Below are 27,610 nucleotides of genomic sequence, written 5' to 3'. Positions count from 1 at the left end.
TTAAAATTACGTCGGTATATTACTATTTTCCACGACGTATTGTGTGAAAGAACTCATAATGTTCTTAGGAGGCGGTTCCACTGTAGGTAGACGACTGCAGGTTTATTTATGCCTAAAAGTAACAATGAAAACTGTTTGGTGAGAAGTGCTATATGTTCCTTAAACAAAAGCCTGTGGAGCTCTGTATGTAGGTTTTCAAGAGGAAAGGATATCAAGAGACATCCTGTGACGGGCCGGAGTACAAAGATCTGAAATTTCTGCACCTTCTTCCAAATGTGCTACCTGCTAGCGACCACTTCGCACTGGAATCTTGTACTTTGGTAATGATTCCGGCCATATGACAGTGAGGGAGTAGAAACTAATACACGTAACATGTTGAGGTCTACTCCGAATTCCTGTTTCCATTTAGTGTGGTTGCTGTGGTGCTGTGTGTGTATGAAGAAGCGAAACGCATATCGTCGATTCTATGAAGGACCTAAGCGTATGTTTTCAAAACGAGATTCTATTATTCTAATTCAGTCAATCACCATTTCGTGAAAATAAACACTACTTGGGGTTGTAACGTTATATTGAAAAGCTGTGTCCAACAAATCCCATCAGTATGGGAATGAGTCGGTGTTCTCCTGTCCACTTGGGTTCTGACGCTGTATATGTGGAGCCCGCGCGAGCTTAGCAAGCGTTGGTCAGCAGGCGACACACGAGAGATTGCGAAACCTTTTATTATATATTGAATTACTTACTTCTAGCAAGGTTCTTCTTGCCGCAATAAGAGTGGTTTTAACTGGTAACTGTCTTGATAGCGGTTATGTGGTATGACAAACAAGTTTGGTATACACTACTTGTCAAAGTAGCATGGAGGAAGATAAGATGGAAAGACCTAAAGACTTTCTTTTCGAATACCGAGTTTTCGTCATATTAAGGACGGTTCTTGGTTGTCAGGTTGTCATCTTCTACAAACCAGGTGAATTGGCCTTCTAAATAAATTTGCGTCAGACTCAATATAATTATACAATATTTTTAATTTTGTCGTAAGGTCGAGAAACGTTTCCGTAATCTCCTAGCTCTCTGGCTTCAGCGTTAACATGAAACTGTAACCTTGTTGCATGTTCCGATGCTGTTTCGCAAATAACTTTACGAATATGCTACTACTTTCTTGATTTCTACTAAGAAATTCTGGGCATCACAACCGAAAGGGGTCTCTAGAATATCTAACATAATCTACTAGGCTTCTGTACGGAATTATATGGCGGACATTTTTATACCCTGAACAGGCTATATTAAGTTTGCCACGAAGTTTGTAACACTCAGAAGAAAATGTCGGAGATCCTATTGAATATATACTGGTAGGCAAAAAGGTCTTTCGTATTTCGTCAATAGATGTCATTGCAGTCGTATATCTCCAGTGCTACCAATCACATTGTGTCATACCATATAGTGTTGGAAAGGTGAGATTTTTCATTCATTTGGGAAAGTTGAAAAAAGTTACAACTGTTCAAAAATGAGTAAAAATAATGAAAAAATTCTCTATATTTTGAAATTTTTGTATAAAAAAGAGAAGAATCTCACGCAAGCCACGAATGAAATTTGTGAAGTTTGCGGAGACGATGCTATGTCAATTCGTGTCGCTCGCTTCCGTTCTGGAAATTTCGTGTTACACTGATGAAAGTTTTACACTGATTGAATAATGTCTCTAGCGGAAAAATGGCAAAAAGTGGTCGACCAAAATGGTATAAATTTGTTTATTTATTTATTATTGCAAATATAAAAAAAAATAAGTTGAAGTTTGATTAGAAATACGAAAAAACTTTTTCGACTATCCAATATATAGTAATATTATACTAATGATATTTTTTTTCTTTTTCAGGTATGTAAAATTTCAAATATGTGCAAAAGTTATACCTATAATAAGTGGTAAGGTAAATTTAACTCTTCAGATTCTCTCATATCTTTGCCGGTAATTTTGAACTATAGATAGATCATATGCGTAATATTCAACTTCTTCTGCAAAATCTTGCATCAGAAACAGATCAAGTTCTTTAACGCTATCATTAAAATTTACATTTTTGAACCAAATCCGGTGCTGTTTGCGTATTTAATGCTCATAACTATTTGAAAGCATGTCTACTAGTCACTTAATCGTTTTCCTTTACTCCTGTTCCGTCGGCACACATTTGTCATGAAGAATAATTCTTCTCCTCATTATAAGGTGGATGCATAAAAACATTACAATCAAGTTCCAGGAGCTTTTGGCGTATCACTGTCGATGTCGGTGTGTTTGGCTTGTGGTTGTCCTGACGGCACTCATTTCCGCATCTGTTGGCCAAATCTGTCTATCTCTGAGCTATTGCTTACTTCGGACAGTCCAATTGTTGGGAGCACTGGCCCGAATCAAAAGTTTGGTAGGAGGGTAGCAGCTCATAGTAGACGACTCTTTGCAAATCTTACCAAACATATAGTAAAGCCTTCCTGACACTTAGACCTGGCTTGTCCTCCGTTTCCACCGACTTACCGCACTTCGAGAACGACCGTTTTTGCTTAGCGTCATCGGCACTCAATCACTTTTCATCACCATGGTCTGCTTATATAACTGATATATATGACGAGCTGAGTCGATTTAGACATTTACGTCTGTCTGTCAGTATATACCCGAACTAGTTCCTTGGTTTTTTGGTTTTTTGGATATTGATGTGAACTTTTGCACACGTCCTTTTCTATTATTATCCAAAGCAACGTACAACATCCGAAAAAATTGCTCAGATCAGATATCGGTAGCATATACTGCCATAAAAACTGAACGATGAGAATCAAGCCTTTGTATGGGAAGCTTTTTTGTTCGGCGAGATATCTCCAAGAAACTTGGCACAGACTATTGCCCAAACCATCTATGTAATTTGCAAAGAAATTGTTCAGATCTGATCACTATAGCACGTAGCTGCCATACAAATTGACCAAGAATAGTTTGTTCTTGTCTGGTGAAGTTACATGTAAATGTCTTCTACAACATTATTATTATAAATTTTTTTTTTTTAAATGGAACCTACCAAATAGAGAAAGGAATAAATTAAGCTTTTTCTTAAACTTTTTCTTAAATTTTTTTTATTATTTTTAATAATTTTTATTATTATTATTTTGTTTTTCGTTTTTATTTTTTAACATATCTCATTTTCGAACACCAAATACACCAGCAATTAAATTGAAGCACAGAAAATCATTTAATTGGTATGTTGAATCACTGCAGCAGCAACAGTAGCAAGCAACAGCCGCAGCAACCGCAACAACAACGGCAGCAGCGTTCATAATGCGTGCAACATAAGCAAAACCGTTAACACAGCCGACGTGTTATGAATGAATCATCACGTAATGTGCTGAGACACAGCTGCAAACGTACTCACATACATACACACATGCAATTAAGACCACATTAACGTAAATGTGGAAAAAATTGGCAACACAGAGACATGCGGCATGCTTACAAGCACTCGCATGAGCCTGCGCGTTATCATTAATCTCGCTATAGACACACTCACATACAAACATTTAGTCACACTTGCACCTACGAGAGCCACCTCACTCGCTTCATTTGGAAGCCAACTTCGACGTCATGTTGCACTTGGCTTGCGGCTGCTGCAATGGTCATTACGCACACACATATATATACATACATATATATGTATATATACATACATATATGTTGGCACTTACGCACTGTCGCATTAATTAGCGTTTAATTGCAAATGCAACATTAATTGCTTTCACTTGTCTCGTTGTTGGCTGTCGCGTATTTGTTGTGATTTTCTCGCTGCGATTTGCTTTTATTGCCACATCCATCTGTTGCTTTCGTGGTAATTGCCTTGTTGTGGCCATTGCTATGGCTTTACTTGGTGCATTGCTCGCAGATTGTTTACCTCGTGCCACGGCACTGACCTCGCTGCCCACCGTAAGCGTCACATGTGTCGCCAATCAATTTCTTGCGCTTTGCTGCTTTGCTCTGCGGCTACACACGTTTCTTTGAACTAATTTTCCGTGAATTACTATGAAAATATATTGGTTTCTATTTTTGAGTTGTTGTTGTTGTTTGTTGTTATGCTTAGTCCACTTTTGTGCCGTTGACACTTTGTGTTATTGACTTTTGTCGCACACTGTTGGCAAAAAAAAATATTTTTTCTTTGATTTTCTAATTATGGTAGAAAATGTTGTTATAATTTTTGTTTGTTGCAAAAGTGAAATTCACAAATATTCAAAGCTTTATTGCGAATTGGTAATTGTGTTGTATTTGCTAACTTTCTTCGGAATTTCTTAGGGTAATATATCCACTTGCAAGTCAGCAAATTCGCGTCGCTTCCTGAGAGTTTTTTTTTCGAAGCGGCATTTTATCCAATAAATAAATAAAAATAATACACCTTTGTAGTATTTTACGTATTTTAGTAAGCGGCAATTTATTTTCAAAAATTTTGGATGCCCTTATTCCCGTAGTCGAGCTCCAAAAACATCACCGCGAAAATGTGTCAGACAGCAAAGAAGGTTTTTCTTGGTGGTCTACAACTTTGCTTCCGCCGTTTTTTTTTTTGTAAATTTAAGACTTTATTGTATTAAAACGGTCACAAAAATGTTATATACATGAACTGAGGTGCTCGTTAGCTAGACCGTGTGCCATCGATCGGAACAAGTGGTAGTCAGATGGAGCAACGTCTGGAGAATACGACGGGTGGGGTAAGATCTCCCATTTCAGCGTCTCCAACCAGCGTTTTTGACCACCTTTGCGACGTGAGGCCGAGCATTGTCATGCTGGATAATGACTTTATCTTGTCTTTCCTCGTACTGTGGCCGCTTTGTTTTTAGTGCTCGGCTCAAACGCATCAATTTCGTTCGATATCGATCTCCTGTGATGGTTTCTTTTGGCTTTAGCAGCTCATAATATATCACCCCCAGCTGGTCCCACCAAATGCAGATCATGACCTTGGCGCCGTGAATGCTCGGTTTTGCCGTCGACGTGGAGGCATTTCCAGGCTTTCCTCATGACTTCCTTCGCTTAGGATTATCGTAGTGGCCGTCAGTTACAATGCGATGTAAAAATCCCTTTCGGTTGTGCCTTTGAAGCAGCTGTTCACATGCAAAGAAGCGCCGTTCGACATCTCTTGGTTTCAAGTCGTAAGGAACCCAGTTTCCTTGTTTCTGAATCATCCCCATGGCTTTGAGGCGTTTTGATACGGCTTGCTGTGTCACTTGCAACGATTCGGCCAATTCCTCTTGGGTTTGAAACGCATCTTGGTCGAGTAATGCTTCCAATTCAGCATCTTCGAAAATCTTCTCCCTTCCACCACCATGCCGGTCTTCGACTTCATAATCACCATTCTTAAAACGTTGAAACCATTCGCGACATGTTCTTTCACTTAGGACAGCCTCACCGTACGTATCCGAAAGCATTCGATGAGCCTCAGCCGCACTTTTCTTGGAATTAAAAAAGAAAAGCAAAATTTCCCGCAAATGTCGAGAATTCGGCTCAAAAAGTGACATTTTCAGTTGAGAATAAGTTTGGGATGCAAACAGATCTCTACAAATATTTTGTTGGGTTAATGTTGACACAAATGTCCAAGATCGATATAAAACGATTTAATCGACCAGTGCTTGACCCGAGAAACATCTATTGGAAAACGGCGGAAGCAAAGTTGTAGACCTAATATTAAAAGATAAATAATTTTTCTTGTAATATTTCTTTCGGAAACCAGATTTCTAGCTTTATCGTCAAACCTAAAACGATGAAGATTTAATTTAAAAGCTTTTCTGTTACTTTTTAAGATCTTTTGACTATTTGTGAGGTATTGTACTGTCTGCATTATCCAACTAGATGACAACTTTGCTGAGAACTTATTTATTTATTAAAAAAAATGCGCCTAAATATAGGCAACACTTTGCTTGTTTCGTTGAATACAATAAAAAAGTTTTAATTACATTTAGTTTTGAGTTAAACAAGAGTAATTTAGGTTTAAGTTTGAGTTTAGGTTTAAATAAGCGTTAAACCCCGTAAATTAGAATATAATGATCAATTAAGTGTAAAATATAGGCGAAAAAATTAATAACAACAAAGAATGTTGCCTACCTTTAGGATTAAATTGAAGGGGTTATGTGGATTTCTTTTTTTCTCTTTCCTGCAAAGTAATATTGTATATTTCCCTTAAATATTTTAATGCGGTCGTGGTATTCCATTATTCATAATTGTAAAATATTATAGTAGACAAGTATTTGTACGATCCTAAATATGAATACGTTGAAATTCTTCTTAAATGCGTTATAATATTTGGTAAACAACTCTCAGCAGCGCAGAGCTAACTTCTAATGGTTTCTTTTCTGTGTTTATGCCTGTGAAGGCCCTGTAGGTCCATTAATGAAGGACAAGGGTCGCATACACTGTGACAAAAAAAATACCCGGAAATTGTATTTATCAATATTTATTTTTTTGCCTGCAAAGTAATCTCCACCAGATGTAATACACTTATGCCATCGATTTTTCCCGTCCCCGAAACACTTTTCATAAGTACTTTATCAGATGGCCTTCAAATGGTTCCTTTAGCGAATTGTGTTTTATCTCTTCAATTGACTGAAAACGGACTCCAACGCCTCAATACGGCCAAATTGAACTCCTTATTGAGCAGCTGTCACTCCGAAGCAAATTTTTGATGAGCCGAACCACGATTATCGAAAAACAATGAGCATCACCTTGAGTTTTAGCTGCTTTGGTTTGCTTTTTTTCTTGGTTTCGGCTCGTTTGTTTTGCTCCATTCCGATGATTCTTGACTTGTTTGCTTGTTATATGCTCATAAACTCATGTCCCATCGCTAGTTATAATTCTCCCTATGAATGTGGGATCGAAATTCACACGATCAAGCATGTCCAAGGAGACCTTTTTTCCGGTACTCTTTTTGAAAAAAGTCAGCTTTACCGGGGCGAGTCGAGCAAGAAGATTATCAAATGAAAATTTTTTTGATTCAAGCACTTGATTGCGAACGTTTAATGTATATGATAAGTAGATGCTCTGGTGGTTCGATATTGACAGTTCTGTGCAATGAGTAGCTTCTTGAAGAGAAAAAGTCATGTGTAAAATTTCATATCGATATCTCAAAAACTGAGGCTGCAAAAATAGACGGGCAAGGCTAAATGACTCAGCTCGTTATGCTGATCATTTATATACATACATACATATATACTTCAAAGAGTCCCCGACGTTGCCTTCTGAGTGTGACAAAGTTCGTGGCAAACTTATTATACCTTGTTCAGAGTATACAAAAATTGTTGTTGGTCTTACTTTATTGCATTGCCTGAGGAAAATTTCTGCTACCTGTGGCTCATATATACATACAAACATATTAGCTGTAAATTCGAAATACCACATTAAATTTAATTAATTCTACCCACAACTTCAAAGGGCAACAACAAATTATGGCAAGCAGGCAAAGATTACCACAAATTTTCACGCGTGTTGCACGCAATTAAAACGAGATTAAACAGCAATAAGAGCGCATTCCCACTCGCTACGCCGCTCCATAATTTCATATTCCTTTCATTTCCTTGCACTTGGCCATTTTTCACATAGTTCCAGTTGCAATTGCAATTGCAAGCACTCAGCTGCCGCTGCCACTGCTACCACCGCTGTTGCTGCCACTGCAAATGCCATTTACACTGCCACACATGCAGCTTCATGCCCTTTGCTTGACTGCTTTTCACTGCCGAATTACTGACATTCGCCAGAATTTTCCGCATTCGCCATTTTCATCATTTTTGTGCGCATTCCGCGCGCTTGCAACAAAGCAAAGGCAGGCAATGAAGTGCCACACACAGGCGCGTATAGCAGTAATAAGGTGAACGAAGCGTGTGCAACAAAGAGCAGATGTTGCAACATAAAGCAAAGTGTGGCAGGGCGGCAGCGGTGTGGCAATGCAGCGCAGGCAGTTGCAATTGAGGCATGCCACTTGCTGCTGCAACAGCTGTCTGGGAAATTTCACTTGCCGACTGTGGTTGCTGCCGCACGACGCAAAGTGCTACAAATCAAGAATATCTACTGTTGCTACTTACTCCACTTCCTCCTCTTGCTCCGCACTTTGTGCTCTTTACCCGTTGTGCTTGAAAGAAATGCTCAAGCACGCGCGCACTCACTCAATCATCACAATCCACCGACGTGGCAACATACTCGCATCTGCAGCAATAAAAGCGCGCTGTTGCTGTTGCATGCCACATTTAAAGCAATGCATTGCGTGTGGCAGCAATTGTTGTTGTTGCGAATGTTGTTTTGTTGTTGCTTTAATATTGCCTGCAGCTTGATTAATAATTTGCTTGTATTCTTTTAATTACGACTGAATGTTTTTCCGCTGCGCTGATTAATTGTTGCACAGCCGTCGTGTTGCCGCCGGGCAGAATTAGAGTAGAGTCTGTTTACTGATTTAAAACAAAGGCAAGTAAGTGGGCCATTTGTGTCTAATGATGTCATCGCATTACTTGATATCGTGATATTTTCGATTAAAGAACACAAAAGAATGGTAACTTCGCCTACACCGAAGATATAAGTTAGGTTAGGTTAGCCTGGTTTGGTAATGAGCCATGCATAGATCAGTTTTGGTCAATAGCTATACCAGATGGAGTGCCGTTTGGTAATTTATGAGGTGTCGTCAACCTTTAGGACTTCACTACACTTGATGCGAATTTAAGTTTGCTCTGTGGCCTCTTTTAGTATCTCCGTGGGATCCACAAATGCTTGAAGTGCTGCCTTATCAATAAGTTATAAGAATAAGGGAACATGAAACACAGTTTCTCTGGTGCCTTGTTCTTGACAGTTCCTGCAGTCTACTTGATCTTTTGATCTTTCATTCTGATGATCTCTGATCTCGTCCTCATTCTGCAGACGTGTGCCGCCACCAGACTGTGACCATTGAGTATTCCATTCATCTACCCCCTTCTATCGAGTGCCAGTAGGATCTTTTTATATTTCTTATCTACCACTTTACTCATTTACTTTTGCGGATTTGCACCCAGGGAGGTCATTCCATTACGTTTTGATCTTCCTTACCATGTTCCTGTTCAGATCGTCTTATAGACAATGCATGGGTTTACTAATGTCGATAGCGGTTCAGGGAGATAGCCGTGCACTACTCTTGGCAATCTTATCTACCTTTTCATTGCTCTTAAAGCATTTGTGAATAGACACCTAGTAGAAGTGAAATGTCTGTTTGCAGGCGAAGCTTCCCACTATTGTTCTGCTTCCCAAAATACTTCTACTCGATTACTCTTTCGATAAATAGTCCAGCTAGATGTAGCTTCACTGTTTTTTCAATTGCGAATACCTCTGCTTGAATTATATTGCAGTGGTCAGGTAGCTTAAAAGCCTTATGGATCATGTAGTCGGTGTTTGCCAAATTGCCATTACCCACCGAGTTATACCCAAAGTTTTTATATGTAAATTCTCTTGCAGCCAATAGTTTTCCCCCCGATTTTGGCGTGCAGTTTTCTGCTATAAGTGGCAGGTTTAGAACCGCCTTTGGAACAGTTCTTAGAGCTCCCTTTATGCACAGCTCAACGAGGCGCTGAACCCTTTCCATTGGGTTCCGGAAGGTTGACTACTACACCATAGACATAAATTGTCTTTGTAAGAGCGCATGAGGGAAAAAGGCTCCAGATTGTGCGGAGGATCTGTCTTCATGCGTACAAGGCATTGCTGGCGTTTCTTACTCTTTCTTTCACATCGTGCTTCCACAACCGTTCGCTGTTCAAGATTACCTCAATATACTTGGTGCGGTCCTTGAGTGAGATTTGTATCCCTTTGTCAAAGGGAGTTCTACAATTCACAAATATAAACTTCTACTCAAGAACTTGATGTTGATCGTTCAGTTTGTATGACAGCTTTTGCTATATGGCCCGATATTTGGCGGTTCCGACAATTCAGCATTTTCTTGGGGGAAAACCCCATGTACACAATTTCAGAATTTCCTTACAAACTTCGAGCCAAACTTAATAAACCTTTTGCAGGGCATAAAAATTAAATCTAATTTAAACTTAGCATCTTCAAATCGAAATTCGATGTTAAGACCTACTTGACCCTCTCCCAAAAAGTATTTTGGAGGGAAGCAAAGCGTATAAATATTTATTATATTGCGTCATATAGGTTAGGTTATATTGGAGGCTGGTTTCCGCGACAGATCGCTAGTCACAGTTCCTTGTGTTACCATAATAAGTATCAATTTCTACCATAAGCAACAAGTCATAAGCTTCATATGTGGTTTGAAAGTGATTTCGGTCTTTCACCAGATTTCGGTTTTTTACCAGATAGCTGTTTTCCAATAGCTAAATTTTTTGCTCAAGAATAAATCCAACTCCAATTTTCTCAGCTGAGTTCGATCAGCTTATAATCAATCTAATATGTGGGTGTATGTCTTCGCTAAATTATTAGCAAATTTCTCATCCCAAACGTGATATTTTTGTGATATGAATTTAACCCATTTTTACATGTTCTAAAAACGTGTCGTTATTAATATTGTTATTAATAGGAAAGTGGTTCCGATAAATAAAATATATTTGGTGTTTTTTCTGTAATGGTGGTGGTCGTTTGTTCACGTTGGAATCATTCCGCTACTTAAAGATATAACAGCTATACAGTTTTTTTGAATTTTAAGTCGTAACTGTAAGTTTCAATTAGTCATCTCTTAAAAGTCGAAAAACCGCAAGTTTTTTTTATTTTATACGAGTATCACATTATTGTTACAGAGAATTAGACTTAAGACTTCAGTTGTTTTAAATTTATGACTGATGACCACAGAGAGGGTATAAACAGAGTGTGTCATGAGCCGTTTGGTGTATAATCAGTAATATTGTCCACGGAATGTTTATTTAAAACGATCAAAATATGAAAAAGAAATAAGAGAAAATAGTTTCAATTTTAATCCAAAAGAACAACAAGAATTTGGGTTAAACACAGACAAATCATAACGTTAAGAATCTTGAATGTCTTCAGGAAAATGATATTTTTATATAATATAATTATAATCAAGTAATTTGAATAAAACCGCCGTTATTTATTCCGCATTTCACACTCTCAAAAAGCGCTTAACACTAAATAAAATCGCCTTAAATCCTAGCAAGTTATATTTACAATTCTTTGAACGAGAGGAAATGAACAACTAGGACAAGTGTACAAATTTACGAGTTTTCAAAGTGTCCCCTTCGATTTACAAGCCATAAAGTAGTGCCACAAACTTGAAATGAACTAAGGTAACACACATCCACCAATACTGCGTCTCCTACTTATAAAGAAATTTAAATAAGAATGCCATTAAGAATGGGAATACAATGAAGAGCACTCAACCAAACTCCAGACTGCCAGAGGTTGCCATGTACATATGTATTTACATGAGCATGTGTGTTGGCAGGTGATTTATTTGCGATAAAAGCAAACTTGACCTCAACAAAAATTTATTAAGAAATCAACACTTTTAACCACAGCTGTGCTTATTCCGACTTTTTATACTTATAGACATGAATGCTAGGTGCACGACTGGAAAAAATTTGTAGAAGTGGAAATATTTCTAGTCCAGCACTGCTCTTTTTGGTACTAATTAAAAATGATTTATTAATCAATCTCTAGCCGTTGATAAATATTAACTGTTCACTTGACAGGTATTGAGTATTTGTACCTGAATTCATAGTCAATGACTAAAGCACTTGGACCAGGTGTATGTTTGTCTTACTCGTTGCGGAATTCGGAAATTAAATCGTTACAATGTGCCTCTTTATGGTAAATTCTCCTAAATCTACAACGATCTGAAAAAATACATCCCTGTACTCACATGACAAAACTAAAATATAGAGAAATCATTCCTATAATAGTGGGTTTTTAATTAATCTATGAAGCTTATAAGACTTCCGCCTTATTGTATGTATAGTTTACTACAACTTTCGCTTGATTTCTGGTTCTGGCTCTGGAGGCTTAGAAAATTGATCATTGTATAGTTTACCACAACTCTCCCTTAATATTATATTTGGTTCAGGATCTATATAATTATCTTCGTAAGCCTATAGTTATTAAAACGTCCTCGATTTCACTTTCATATAAAGTTTTTTATCTTTCTGACGTTTTGTCAAAAATGTTCATCAAAATTGTCTTTGGTGTCAGTGGATGATCCACAGATAACGCCCTTGGCAAGTTATTAGAATAAATTGATGCTAACGATTTGAATTATTATCCATACAATAAGCCCTGTATAAGGCTCTTTATAAAAAATTATATTCGTTTCACGAAGGCTTCGCAAAACTAGTGTTGCAAGGCAACTGTAAAAAATAATACTTTGTATTGTAAAACACTAGTTACTCGCAACTTCCTACGAAAGAAAATGCTCAATTATTTTTTTTTTACAAATATTTATTTATAAGTTTTTCTCTACTCTTTTCTCTACAAATATCGGGAAGTAATGTTATTTATAGCAAATGCTCGCATAAATTAAGCAGATATCTGTCCAACTAACTTTCTAAGCATACATTTTCGAGAGGAGTTTGTGGAGTTTAGTACAAAATTAGTACTGAATGTAATAACTGCGTGAATTATGATATTTTAGAACCATTCTAAAGAGTTTTAGTACAAATTCTAACCTAAAAAAAAAGAAGTTGACTTCTGAGATGTATGGTTTATTATAATCTTTCATAATTTTTAGTATTTGATAGGACTACGACGAAAAACATGCTAACATTTCAAGTTTTCAGCAATATTTTTAGTTTTTAAAAGTGAAACTTCATTTCAATAAAATATTTAGTACTAAATATTTTGGAGTTACTGAAGACAATCTAATGACCATTTAGACCTTAAATAGGCGTAGTGAGGTGGATAACCCTTAATATCTATCTCTAAATATGTGTAAAAATTAGTACTAACTCTAAATTGAAAACCGAACTGTTCGATATGAATTATTTAGTACACATTTTTATTTATCAACGATTCCTCATGTTAGAAAACCGTGACAAATCTTTATAAAACTTTTATATTACTTTAAAAAAACCGAAAATTAGAACCTTTTCGAAGTCGTATTAATTTTCTTCAAAGTTTTAGTACTAGTTATATATGAATTTTAGTAAAATTTCCGGAAATGGCACCAAATCTTTTTTAATTGTTAAAAAATCTTCAAAAATTTCGAAAAATTGAGCGATGTTGAAGTTATCCAGACATTTCTTGAAGCAGCTACAAATTTTTAGTACTGTATAAAAATCACCGAAGTTTCGAAATTTAGTACTTTTTACTGTTATTAGTACTAATATTGAGCGATATTTAAATTTTTCGAACATTTCTGCAAGTTACACCAAATTTTTAGCACTTGTTAAAAATCACTAATTTCGAAATTTAGCACTCTCTACTGTAATTAGTACCAAAATTGACCAATATTGAAATTTTCCGGACATTTCTGGAAGTTGCAAAACTTTTAGTACTAGCGAAAAATCAGTGAAATTTCGAAATTTAGTACTCACTACTGTCAATAATACTTAAATTGATAGTACTCCAATTTTTAAGAAAATAAGTACGACTTCGAAAAAGTTCTAATATTGATTTTAGTACTACCTAATTTCCTGAATCTGTTGGTTAAGAAATAATGTTAAATATAGTTAAAAATAATTTAGTACCAATTAAAAGTGCACAAAATTTCGAAATCGATTTTAGTACTTCTTAATATTCACTATCTTTTGGGTAAGCAATAACAACAAGTATGGTGCCGAAAAAGTACTAAATTCGCTCTACATTGCTGATAGCTGCATCAAATTTTTAGTACTACTTAAAAATCGCCGAAATTTCGAAATTCAGTACTCACTGCTATTATTAGTACTAAAATCGATATTAGTACTACGTAGTTGCCAGTATTTTGGTACCAATAAAAATGTTTGAAATTTCGAAATTTAGTACTCTTTACTGTTATTAGTACTAAAATCGACTTTGGTAATTCTTAATATTCACTAACTTAAAGACAAGCAATAACAACAAATATGGTTCCAAAAAAGTACTAAATTCACCATAACCTCATTTGTTCTGAACCAGCTGTTCTTTCTACAAGGAATTGCATTTGCATACTTGTGAACTTTTAGAACCGCGCACACACACACACACACTAGCGCATGCATATATGCATATCTAAAGCGGATGAACATTAAAGGAGAATGCCTGATTGAAAAAGTAAATAAATAAAACTTTGAATGGCCGCTTTGGCTGGCCGAATGACCCATAAACAACGCAGAAATAAAGCAATAAAAGCGAAAATGAAAATTATAGTAAACAACACGGAGCAATTGAAAAACATGATGCTTTTTATTATGCGCGCACAGCCAACAACAACAATAAAATAAAACTATGACAACAACAAAAACATATAAACAATAGTGGAGCACGCTCTTGGCGCTAACAAAGTGGAAGAGTGTGAAAAAAGTACGAAAGCAACAATTTCAATATTCGAGTGGAGACATGTGTGTGTGTTTGTGAGAGATGTGTGTGTGTACTATATATGTATATGAGACGGTAAGTGACTTATGTATGTAAGTGTTATATATGTGCGTATAAATTGCGGAAAACCATGTGCAACGAACACTCAAGAATTAAATTGCAATAAAAATGAAAAACACCTTTGTAGTTGTGTTGGTGTGTGCGTGTGAGCCGCGTTCACTACATTGAATCGAAGGGCGTTTCGAGTACCACAAAGTAGAGGTGGCAGGTGGCGCGTAGTGCCAGCGGAAGCTGCATTTGAAAACAACTGTAAAACCAGCAAACGAATTGAGCACTAAAGTTTCGAGTGGAAAATCCACAGGTCGACCATTGAAAGGTGGCCACAATACCAATTGAGGAATTCGCATAAAAACCGAGGGTGACGCTTGACAAAGGCGAAAATTCAGCATAACGGTATACATAGAGTACATGCTGTATGCATTGCACTGAGTGGTAAAGTGCTCGTGTCACGTCGCGCGTTGAAATAAAAGTTGAAATCGCAAAGTGGAGAGCAGAATGAAAACCAATTACATAAATGCCAACTGCAACGGGAAATGTGAAAGCGTAACTCTACAGCAACGCGCACAACTAAAATGGAAATTACAACAACAGCACGCGTTACTTAGTTTCTGGGTTTATATGTGTGTGTGTGTGTGTGTAGCTGGCATTGTGGAGCGTTTATTTTCGGTTTCGTTAAATGTTTATTTATGCTTGCTGCCATGAAAAATCACTTCAACAACATTTCAGCTGGTCAAGTTGTTAATGTGTCAACAGGAAATCGCTGCCGAAAGCTATTCGGCAACTAAAAGCAAAAAGGAAGTATAAAATAAATGGCGTAAGGTGGCACATAAAATAAATATACAAAGCGTTTAAATGCATATGCGAACACACATGTCGGTTACATGAAACCATAAACAGTCGATGTAAATATGTATGCACGAAAAATTTCCCAAGCACGCGCCGGAAACCAACACACATGCGTTGGGTTGCAGTTTGGGTAACGCACAGTGGGTGTGTTTCGAGCAAAATGTTAATAAAAACAAAGCAAAGAAATATGTTAACTTCAGTAGCACTGAAGCTTTAATACACTTCACAGTTTCAAGTTTTGTTATAAGAACTTCGTTATGAGAACTTGATATTGATCGGTCAGTTTGTATGACAGCTATATGCTACAGTTGTCCGATCTGAATAATTTCTGCGTAAATTGTATAGTTGCTTTGTATAATAATTCATGCAAAATTTCTTTCATATAATTCATCAAATAAAATATTTTTCCATATAAGGACTGTATTTTGAACGATCAGTTTGTATGGCAGCTATATGCTATAGTTGTTCGATCTGCACAATTTCATCAAAAAATGTAGCGCTGTTTTGGGTAATAATCCATGCCAAATTTCGTGACGATATCTTTTGAAATAAAGGATATTTTCTTACAAGAACTTGATTTTGATCGATCAGTTTGTATGACAGCTATATGCTATAGTCGTCGGATCCGAAAAATATATTCGGTTATCGTAGCATTGCCTTAAATAATAATTCATGCCAAATTTCTTGAAGATAATACATCAAATAAAAGAATTTTTCATACAATGACTTCATTCCGATCCTTCAGTTTCTATGGCAGTTATATAGCATAGTGGTACGATACCGGCGATTCCAACGAATGAGTAAGTTTTTTGAGACAAAAGAACGTGCGAAAAATTGCAGATCGATAACTCAAAAACTAAAGGACCACTTTCCGTATATACAGACAGAGGGACAGACAGACAGATAGCTCTATCGACTCAGCTAATGCCAAACCATTAAGTGGATGCAAAATAGCCTCTCCACGACAGCTGGTTCTTCTTTTCCGAAACTGGCCACGATTTTATTCGACCAAGAGCTGCAATTTCGGCGATCTACCCCATTTGGATCGGTGAGTTTTAGGTAGTCGACTGGATGTAGTGAAACGCAGACGAAGATGCTTCAGCTGTATTAAAATACTACACACCGATTAATTACAGGTACACTCTTGATGTCTCCTGTTGAACATTTACATAACGAGACCCTTATGCTTCCAGTCAAGAAGCATAATGCATTCCTCTCCAAGCAGTTTTTGCTGGGAAGTTGCTATACCTGCAGTCGTCTTCTTGAAGCGGAGTTGCCTACTATGAATATCAGGAGGTCTTTCTTTGATTACGTCGACGAATCGAACAGTACACAAACCAGACTTCGGAAGCAATAAAATTTAGACACGCACTGAATGCCATTCATAGTACAGTTATCAATATCCTCACCGACTCTGTCTCAGAGTATGGCGTACCTAGATTCAAAACACGTCATCTTTACAAAACCAATGAACCCCATTTATCTGACATCTTGAACAACTTGTTCCCTAAGTTTCGATCCCGTCGAAATAGTATGTTTCCTGGACGCTCTGTTAGAAAAATAAAATATATGCTCCTCTCTTAAAAGAAATTGAGCTCTATTGGCTTAGTAACGCCTCCAAGGCGCTCACAGTGTTCGAGATTACCGTTATCTATTTTTCATATTTTTGGTTTTTCTGAGAAATCAAATTTTTTTAGATTTTTTTAATAATACTGAGATCTATTTCTCATATTTGTGGAAAATCGAAATTTTTTTTAGAATCTTTGAATGAATTTTTCCTGAAAGTGAAATTTCGCAAAATTTATTTTTTTTTTTACATTGAAAGCACTAAGGATAAAATGTTAATCAAAAGAAATAAAAAAAAAAAATGTAACTATTTTTTTGTCGACACCGACCCACTGTGCTTTGTATATGTCACAATATTTTGAGCACGTGGCAAGCTACTTTATGCAGCTACATATTTGGGCAGCGTTGGGTCAAGGTTAACTGCCGCAGCAGCACATGTGCAACAACAACAACACCACAACACAAACGGAGGACAACACGAATTCATGGTTTGTTTACTGATCTTACTCACACCGCCGCACTCAGACTTTACAGCATTACTTCGCCATGCTTTCACGCAGCTTATTTTCTCTTTGCACGTATGGGTGAGTGTACGAGCGCCTCACCGTGTCATTTGTACAAACATCGCAGATTTTAGCACCGGAAATGGAAAATACATCGGAGTGGTGGTCACGACTAGCTGAAACCGCACACCACTCACTTGCGTGCGTGTGTGTGTGTAATTATGTGTGGTTGCCTGTAGAAGACGCGAAATGGAACACTAAGTGGCTGCTTTTAGACTACTGGACGGTTATGGCGCTTGTGCGACCATGGGTGTCCTCCTCTGCGGCTACAATGAATATTTCACATTCGCTCTTGAATGTTGCACTGATTCCTCTGCAATTATTACGAAACAATGGCCACTTTTCGCTCGTTGGCTCTCGCTCTCCCATCGGACAGCTTAATCACACAGTGCAGTTGTTGTTATTGTTGTGCGCCACTTGTGGGTTGTGTGCGGCTTAAGCGCTTTAGAGTGTCTGTGTGCGCCACGTGTGTTTGTGCGTGCCTTTGTGGCAGGTGCATGGCAGGCATTTTGCGGGCACCTCAGTGTCGCTGTGCGGTTATTAATTGTTTGTTGCATGAAACGTGTTCATAATGCGGAGTTGTTGCATTTTAATCGCTTTGAAAACCGTTACAATATTTATTGGCGGTATTTCAAAAGTGTCAGCGTGGAAAGTAAATATGTCTGTTGGCGGTTAGCTGAAATAAATTGAATTTCGTGACATGCGAATGCATTTTTTGTTCTAATTTGAATTTAATATGGATGTGTATGAAAATATATACGAGTATGTAAATGTGTTTATTTTGTTAAATTACCTTGGAAAGTTGATAGAGATGAAAGCTGCAGAGTGAACTCACATATATTTCTATTTGTTCAGCAGATTTATGAAATTATGATTTATGAATTTTTTAAAATTATATTTTGCTGCGAAGAATTTTTTATCAGTATTCAAAGAGTATAAGAAATAAATTGTTAAGTGTTTTTTTTCAACCTTTGCTTTAACTTCACTTAGTTTAGGCATTATATCTGGTATGCTAAGCATGACTCCATACACACCAAGTTTTCCAATAGAGATGATTTGATTCCTAAGTGTCATTTTGACCATTTTTAATACAATAAAGAGCCGTTCCTTCTTTTTTTATCTTTGTTTCTTTCTCCCTCACTACTTCATTTTCTCTCTCTCTTTATCTATATCCCTATATCTCTATCTCGATCTCTCTGTTCTTCTCTTTCTCCTCTTTATAAGTATATATCTATTTCAGTCTTTTTTTTATCTCTATCAATCTTCCTCTAGTCTTTGTTTTTAACAATCTCTCTCTATCAATCTCTCTCTCACTCTCTTTCTATCGATTCATCTATTTTTCTCTCTCTATCTCATGTAAGCACATAGATATTTTTGATTGATTCGAACTCCTACGCAGTTAATGAATTAGTAAAAAGACAAGCAAGCTTTTGACCCTCAATACGGTCCGAGATTACTACGTGGCGTACCAAAATAAAACTATGCCACTCCAAACATAAGTTCACACTTCTAACGCTACGAAACATGGAATTTTGTTGCATCTGGCATCCAAGAGATGAAAGCTTTCACAAACCGGTGTCATCACAATATACGCCCCCATTTGTTGGCCCGCCACCGTCTCTAAGATGGATTTGCGGTCACGCACAAATCAAACAGTCTCTCTGAGCTGAAATTTTCAAAAGAAAATGGTGGACATGTTCTGAGACGATATCCAGACACAATCGCTCGGAGCGCTATCGACTGGAATCCACAAGGCAGTTGGAAAAAGCCCGCGCTAACCAGGAGAAGGAACTTGGACATCGAAACATCTAAAATGAAAAAAGTTGAAACATTGGGAGAAAAAAGAAGAGATGAACTATTAATTGAAAGAAATAAAAGTATAAGTTCTCCAGCTCGCTTGAATACTGCGAGAAGAGTTTGGCGATGCGACTGACCTCAAAAAGTTGTCATTTAACACCATTACACTACCTCTTGTGGGTATATTTGGGTGTATTTGAAGTCATTGGTCTTTAGCAATAGCCCAGACACTCTTCAAGTTTTAGAATGCAATATTGAACGTGCTGACTTAGGGGTTGAGTTAGTGGAAAAAGTACTCGGAAATTTGGTTCATCGAACTCGTTCCTACAAAAAAAATGTCGGGAAGGCCATTTGAGTGATAACTTAATGATCTTGATTGTACTTCGAAAAAAAGACATTCTAATTTCCTTAAACCTATTTTGTTTATGTTTTGAAAAGAAATCATATATCTCTTATTGTAAAACTCTCTACTTGTTTGGTAATGTTCGAAGGAATAAGATTTTCGATAATAACTAGTTTTTTAAGGCACTTTAAATTTAAATTTTTTCACTTAAAAAAAAAAAACAGTTTTTAGAATGAATCTTGGTTATAATAAGTTTTTGGTTTTTGAATTTGATTTCAGCAGAAAAATCTTCATCGACAGACACCTTTTTCGTCTTTTCTTTTTGGTGATCTACTTGGCTATCAGGGGAATGCAAAATTTTTTATTTTTTCCATCGCCGCTTATTGAAGTACATTAAATTTTAAAAGTATATTAAATTTTTTATATTTATTAATTAAAATGCCTATTGTAAAGCATTATTCTCGGTAAACATCGCTTAACCCCTTCGCATTAACATAAGACTGTTTTAACTAAGACAACAACCTGATTTTAATGTAATTTTCTTTTACACTTAATTATACTTATTAAAAGGCGAAATTCCGGTATTTTCTATATCATCTATATCTATAACTATATATATATATATAAAACTGAACAATCGCTTATATTTGAGATTTATAATAATATTTAATATAATTGTCTGATCTGCCTAACATATGTCAAAATACATCTATGTATTAAATTTCATTCAGAAATCCCGCAAATTTACGAATAAATTTCATTATTATCAAAAGCAAAACTTTGCCTTGAAATCGTTGGCTCGAAATCGGTTTTCGATCCATACTTTCTTAGGCAAACTTCTTCAGCATGATCCATAGAATATTTTCCGCATATGCGATTTTTCTGTTTTACGGCGCGCTACAAATCGAACCCCTCTAAAAAGCATCAACTTAATAGATTTTGCCTTTCAAGTACATGAAGGCTTTTTATGAACATTATTGGGTCTTGAATTAGATTCTTCAACGCTGTTATCATGTGTGGTAGCACATTATCCTTGTTAATACTACTTTTCTTAATAGCATGATAACAGCGCCATCCAGCGCCTTTAAACTTAACTTTTCCTCGATATGTGCTGTTACATATTTTATATGTATGTGTAGGTGCATATTATTATGAAGAAAATTGTATTGTTTATTGAAAAAAATATGACATTATGCATAAATACAATTGAGTATATTTCAGTGTTTATTTATTTAATAAATAAAGTGCTAATTTAATTATATTTTGCAATTTGACTTAGTTAATGTAAATAAGTGGTTTTGGCAAGCCATGTAGTTATATAAATTAGTTTGAGTAAAATTTTGCTAGTTATTTCTTTTACAGCAGTCAAATGTTGATTTACATACATACTCCCATATATGTATATCTATTTGCATACATTTGTTAAAGTATTTGCAAAATTATTCGACTGCACTTGCTTTGCTGTTTATTTGTTGGCTTCAAGTATGAGTTATGCATGTCAGAATTACTAACATTTAAACATAGATATATGTACATATGTAAACAAGTATGTATATACTCACTATATTATTCAAGCTGTAGTTACTCTTGCTTATCCGAGTAAGGTAATCACATCAGCCACTTCGAGTCAATTAGTTTCAATTACGACACACATGTCAGAAAATGACACTCGACTTAGAGTGTCAGTACGCAGATAAAGTGGTAAAAAAAAATAGTAAATTGGAAATAGACTCTATCTTGAAATAGATACATTGGATGTTAAAAACTGAAAATGAAAATTATTTAGAAGATATTTTCTCATATTTTGGAATGAAAAAAAAATTACTTTTTGAGAAAAAAAAATTATTTTTGGATTGAAATTGATGTGCGAAGCGTTTTTATGGAATTCTTAGTTACATACATATGTATACATATACTTATTTATCTATTCTGCATACATTTTAAGCCTAGAACTCTGCATATTCACAGCATTTCTGCAAGCTGTGTTGCTGTTTGCAGTTGTTGCTCTTGTTCGAAATTGCAATTGCGCAATAGCACACATCTGTCGATTCTAACACAAACTGGCATCAATTATCGCTTCAGTGCGAAATGTCTTAGTGTGTGTGTGTGAAAATTATGCAATGTGCAAATTTATGCGTTTGACTGCAAGGCGAGTGCCCAAGTGTGAATGACCAGGTGCCTACTTGAAGTGCTTGTATAATGGCAGAAATACAAAGGAGTGAATACTGTACGAAAATGTCAAATAATTGTTGTTCGCAATTCCATGAAGCTCAATTCTTGATAGAAGCTTATTTTGAATATTTCATATCTCACCAATAGCTCACAATATATCGTCACCTAAGCTGCAAAATAACGTAATATCACCTTTCATAAGTTTTCGAAAGGAAAAACTATAAAAAGTCATATTGAAATAAAATTCAAGTTTTGGCTATAAAATGGTTATAAATTGGTTAAATATCGGTTACATATTGGTTATAAATTGGTTACATATTGGTTATATATATATATTGGTTATGTCTGACAGCGGGTGGTTGAAATTTTATGATACATACATATGTATATGCAATATAGCGTAGTAAGCAATGAAAAACTCAATTTCCATTCTTTGATGATGCGTAGTTTTGCATTTCAGGTGACGATATGTATAGAAGTACATATACCACATGTATATACGTATATATGTATATATATATTAGGGTGGGTAAAAAAACGAGTATTTTTTCGATTGATGCTTTGCAAAATAGATACTCAGGCAACTCTACGGAAATTTCTCCTAGTATGACCTCTTAAATGCAATGTTAAGTCTCTTCACTTCAGAGTTTTATATTTTTTTTGTTATTTTCAGCTAGAAATTTCATATCTCACTTACAACTACCCGAAAAAATAACTGGTTTCATAGATTTTGTAATAAATTTAATTTTTCGCGTCTTCTCTGCAAGCAGCTTGACATTATCTCCTACTAAATATATACATATATTTAATAAATAGACGAAGGAGTACAAACTGGATGTTAATATCATCTTAAGAATGTGGCGTTAAAACTTCGACTGTCAACAACCCGAAGATTTTCTGAGTTACATTCGAAAGATTTTGCTCCTTCACTCCTGTTGTTGTTGTAGCGGCAGAATTCAGCCGAGTTGACAGTTCTTGAGCGGATAAAAAATACGTGTTCGACCCGACTGTCATGGGAAAGGTTCCTTCACTCCTCATAAGAAACGCTTAGTGCGAAAGTACAGAGCCGCAAGAAAATCCCCAAGAGGCCAGCCGGTTACAGATGGGGAAGATCAAAGACTCGGTCTTGATTGATCGGAAGATCATGAACGTAGTGAAACGTCGACTAAGAAACTTCAGACGTTTCAAAATACTGCACTCCAAACAATTACAGTACGCCGATGTCTCCAGTGGGACATTTACACAGTGAGGCTCGCATGCTTCCGGTCAAGGAACATAATGATCTTCAATGAATATCAAGAGGTCTTTCTTTGATTACTTCGACAACATCGAACAATGCGTCGATCAGATTTCGAACGCAATAAACTTTATCAACGTACTGACCGCAATTCACAGTGAAGCCATCTACATCTTCACCGACTACCACTCAGTGAATGCCGAATTTGGAGCCAAACCACCCCCCCATTGAGGATGAAGAGATCGTCTTACCACGAGAATTTATAGTGACCCTTGCTCAGCATCGTTTTGGATACTGTAGCAGGTTCAACTCCTACTTATCTAGCATCGACCCCGACATATCTAAAACATACATATATATTCAGAGTCCACGCATTAGTCTAAAGACATTTTTGTGTGTCCAATGACCCGCACTCATCTAACGTCCCTCTCCTTATGATTCGACCCCGTCGAAACATCAACATTCCTGGACCTATCGTTAGATGATTTCGATGACAACCAACCCGAACCTTACCACCCAGGCAGGGACTAGATAATCTCTACAACAACAACAACACATGGAAATTTTTTTAAAATAATCATTATTTTTTTTTATTATTTTGAATTGACTACATTTTCACTTCGAAATCATTCATTGTTTCCGCAGTGTGACGTCATCATAGCAGTCGCTAATAGTTTTGTACTAATTAAATTCAATTAAACTGACAATAACAAATAGCTAACCAATCAGCAAAATCGAAGCCATCAATTCAAAACATATGGTAACAATTACATATGTACTTCTGTATATATAGGTATATATTCCATATGTATATAGATGTCTGTATATATATTTAGTTACTTAAGTATATGACTTCATACTCGCATTTAGTGTAATGTTAATGACTTTGCGCTGCGTAAAGCGGCACAGTGCTGCAATTCAGGGTAGTAGGTCAGCGTTGACCGTACAGTGCATTAAAATGCATCCAAGTGTGCGTGATAGCTCGTAAACGCAAGCAGAAGCACATAATTTCCTTTGCACTCGGTTGCACTGCGGCTACAATTCAACTCAATGCACATTTGATTGATATTTTAATTGGAATTATTGATGCGTCGCACAAGCATACAAATGCACATATGTAGATATATTTAAATATAATTATTTAATATTTCTCTTTGCTTTATGTAACATTTTACTAAATATTTTCCCGTTTTTCTTGTTCTTTTGCAGATAACAATCATCGAACGCCAAGTATTCGACTTTCTCGGATATATGTGGGCGCCCATTTTGGTCAATTTCTTTCACATAATTTTCATTATTTTGGGATTTTATGGAGCATATCACTTTAGAATAAAATATATAATAACCGTAAGTAGAAATTTTTGAAAGTGAATGATTTTAGTTTTCGTTACCTAGTGCATATTGAATACAAATTGTGGGACCTGATATTTAGTGGTAAAAAAACCGGAAAGTCAGTATAAATGCATATAAAATCATCAATTATACTTTATAAAAAAACGAATACATATTTCTTAAATCGCTTTTTCTTGAGAAATACTTTATAGGAGTATTCTTTTGTAACTCTCTTGTTATGTATTCCGCCGCAGAGGCTGAATTTTTTCGCTTGAATTTGTATAGTTTCAAAATTTTGAGCCCATAGTTTATCCACGTACACAGATGGTGTAAGCCATGGTGGCTGTTCATGTACATTGCGCTCTCATAAGATAGATCGTATCAGCTGTTTCGGTGCACGGTTTTGCATCGGCCACTAACTGAAGCATAAGCATAGCAAGATGTTTTGGAAGGGGCAGTCTTGGACCTAGATAACTCGTAAGCCAACATGCTTTCGATCAAGTCCTTTATAGGTTATGTTTCTAGTTTCTGTCTTCATTAGAAAAATGCAAAATAAATCAGTTTTTTCAAAGCTCAAAGGTAGACGAGCCATTAGTAATAAATTTCAGCATTAAAGCTCTCATTTCAAGCATTGTTTGGATGGTAGATTCTTTTTTATGAATTATTGTTACTTTTTCTAAATTTTTCAGATCATTTTCGGTTTTTCGATATTTTGGAAAGCAGTTGATATTTATTTTTAATATTTATATAAGTAAAAATTAAATTTCCATTTAAAATAAATGTATGAATAAAGTATTTATAAATAAATTTAATACCCGTTATTAAGATTGTAATGTCTTCCGCATATGCCACCATGATAGGGGCATTGCCACCCAAGTTCCTTAGCAGTTTATTCACCACCAATTTCCATATAAGTGGAGATAGCACTCCACCTTGCGGAATACCTCTATAGACTGCTTTGATAATTTTAGCGCCGTTCCGTTTTGTTCTTATCCTTCTGGAGGTCAAGTGGCGTTGTATAGCAGCATCAACTCCTATTGACTGGATACTATTCAGAATAGATTCCGTAGAGACATTGTTGAACGCTCCAGAAATGTTCAGGAATGCTTCAAGAGCGTATTCTTTATTTTGAAGAGTCCTTTCCATATTAAATACTAGTGTATGGAGTGCAGTCTCTTCTGATCTGGCTTTCGTATATGCGTGCTGCGCCTAGGACAAGCTTCTGGGGGCATTGATGTTAAGCTTTTCAGCCTAAACTCTTTCGAGTAGGTTGGGTTGTATCTATGTACCTGCCTTCGGTATGAAAATTACAATGACCTCTCTCTATGAGTGGATCGCATGCTTTTGGCCACAGCTTGGATAGGCAGAGCGCATTCTATAGCAATGCTGGAATAATTCCGTCCGTACTTGGGAGTCGAATGAGCGGATTGCCCATGCTAACTTATTCTCCGTAAAGATGTGTTCGGTAAATTAGCAAAAGTAATAAAAATTATTTAATTTCCTATAATATTTCTCAAACATTTTCATATATACAATGTCTTCGTCAATCTTAAATGCACAAAAATCAAATTTGGTATGGGCTAGTTTTGTATAAAATACGAAAAAATACTTTATTCCTAGTTTCTTTACTTAGCGTTTAATTTTAGTGATTTTCATTTAAGTACATACCCTTAAACAATACAGGTCAGTGTATTTTCGTTACATGCCACCAATAATCGATAGACTTTGTGCTTAATAACAGTAATTTTCTCACTCTTTTGTAAGACTTGATTTCAGTGCTCATATAAATGTTTTATAATGTACATATAATATAAATATTTGTACAGAAGTATGTGCATATTTTTGTATATAATTATATTAGTCACATACAACAACACTTACCTGTCAACTTAGCCCAAAATAGTCGAATTTCGTAACACAAATGCAACTCATTTATTATTGACGTCACATTCTAATTTTTTGGGTTGTTGCTGCCACATTTATGCAGTAGGTGTATTCTAAGGCCTACTCACACACTTGGTACAATCGTCGTAGCCCAACACCGAACACTTGACTGTAACGCTATTGGTTCTGGGTAGTACTTTGGTTAGTGTGGCGCACGTTTCCGCTTAATAGCCGACAGCTGCTTTAATTTCCAATAACCAAAAATATGAACAGACAAAAAAATACAAAAACAAAAATAAAAGAACTAAAATACCAAAATAAAAATGCCTAGTACTGTAAACATATTTATTTCTTTATTTTTGGTCTAAACAGAAGCTTTTTGGCTTATACTCAATTTGATTGCTTCGACTTTTTGTATCCAAATCAATATTTGGTACAAGAAAATTGAATTCTATTTATATATTATCATAAATTATGCATATGACTTACTGGAAATAACTTGTGCTTTAATTGTTTTGCTGCTGGTACTCGTAGAGTTATAAAAATCAGTGTTCAAGGGGTCGTCAATTTTAAAAACAAAACCTTTTCTATTCTCCAATCGGTCAAAGTTGGCCACTTCTGGGCGACTGCTTCCCTCAGACGGTACAATTAGTGACAATATAGATCAAAAAAAGTTTAACCGTATCGGTTTAACTCATGGTAGAAGATTCCCTGTCAATCCAGCCAAACATTCAACAAACCCTTTCTGAGAGTTAGTCCTGGCTTTGCCGACGTTAGCGCTGGCTCATTGTGATTGGGCCTTGACAATTTTTGCTAGAGTTTGACGTAAGTGACCCACTTTTTAGCACCAATAACAGTTCGCATCAAAATGGATCGATTTGTTTGCGATTAAGCAACGATTCGAAGATGGAAATTGGTTCATTGATGTTTTTTGCGTTAACTCATTTGGCTCCCAAGACTTGTTATTGTATCCAGCCTTATTTAAATAATGTCAAATTATGTTTTGGGCCATGTACAGCACTAAGACAGTGTGTATAAAATTTTCGATTCTACATAAGTTTTCATTTTCGTAGAATGCCCCACATCATCCTTCACTTACAGTTTTCAAAAAAATGTGCAAATAATACATTTGATATTCAATATATGTAATATACAAGTATACTATATATGTACATATTCTTATCAAGAGAATTATCTAAAGTTTTTTTTATTCTCATATAAATATTAATGTAAACACAGACAAGCGGCGCAAAGATAATAGAGATAAAATAGTAAACTTCCGTCATCAAATGGTGATAACGAGCTGACAATAAATAACAATTCCCCACATTGTGGTTATCTCTGCTGCAAATATATAT

The 27,610-nt window shown here is 36.0% G+C and overlaps 1 protein-coding gene across 6 annotated transcripts in view; it reads left to right on the top strand.

Moving 5' to 3' along the window:
• Nucleotides 1-27,610, top strand: part of LOC120773108 (sodium/potassium-transporting ATPase subunit beta-1-interacting protein) — a 180,674-nt gene that overhangs the window by 117,667 nt on the left and 35,397 nt on the right. For all 6 annotated transcript variants that reach the window (XR_005705124.1, XM_040102086.1, XM_040102087.1 and 3 more), the window contains one exon: nt 24,246-24,383. Coding sequence is in view for 5 of the 6 variants with exons in the window: in XM_040102086.1 (XP_039958020.1) it covers nt 24,246-24,383 (138 nt within the window). In the remaining variant the exon portion in view is untranslated. The remainder of the gene's footprint in view (nt 1-24,245; nt 24,384-27,610) is intronic.

The sequence above is a fragment of the Bactrocera tryoni genome, chromosome 3 (genome assembly GCF_016617805.1).
Source record: "Bactrocera tryoni isolate S06 chromosome 3, CSIRO_BtryS06_freeze2, whole genome shotgun sequence".
In the NCBI taxonomy this organism is placed as follows: Eukaryota; Metazoa; Arthropoda; class Insecta; order Diptera; family Tephritidae; genus Bactrocera; species Bactrocera tryoni.
The sequence above is the reverse complement of the archived record's forward strand: the minus strand, read 5'-3'. Positions and strand labels throughout refer to the sequence as shown.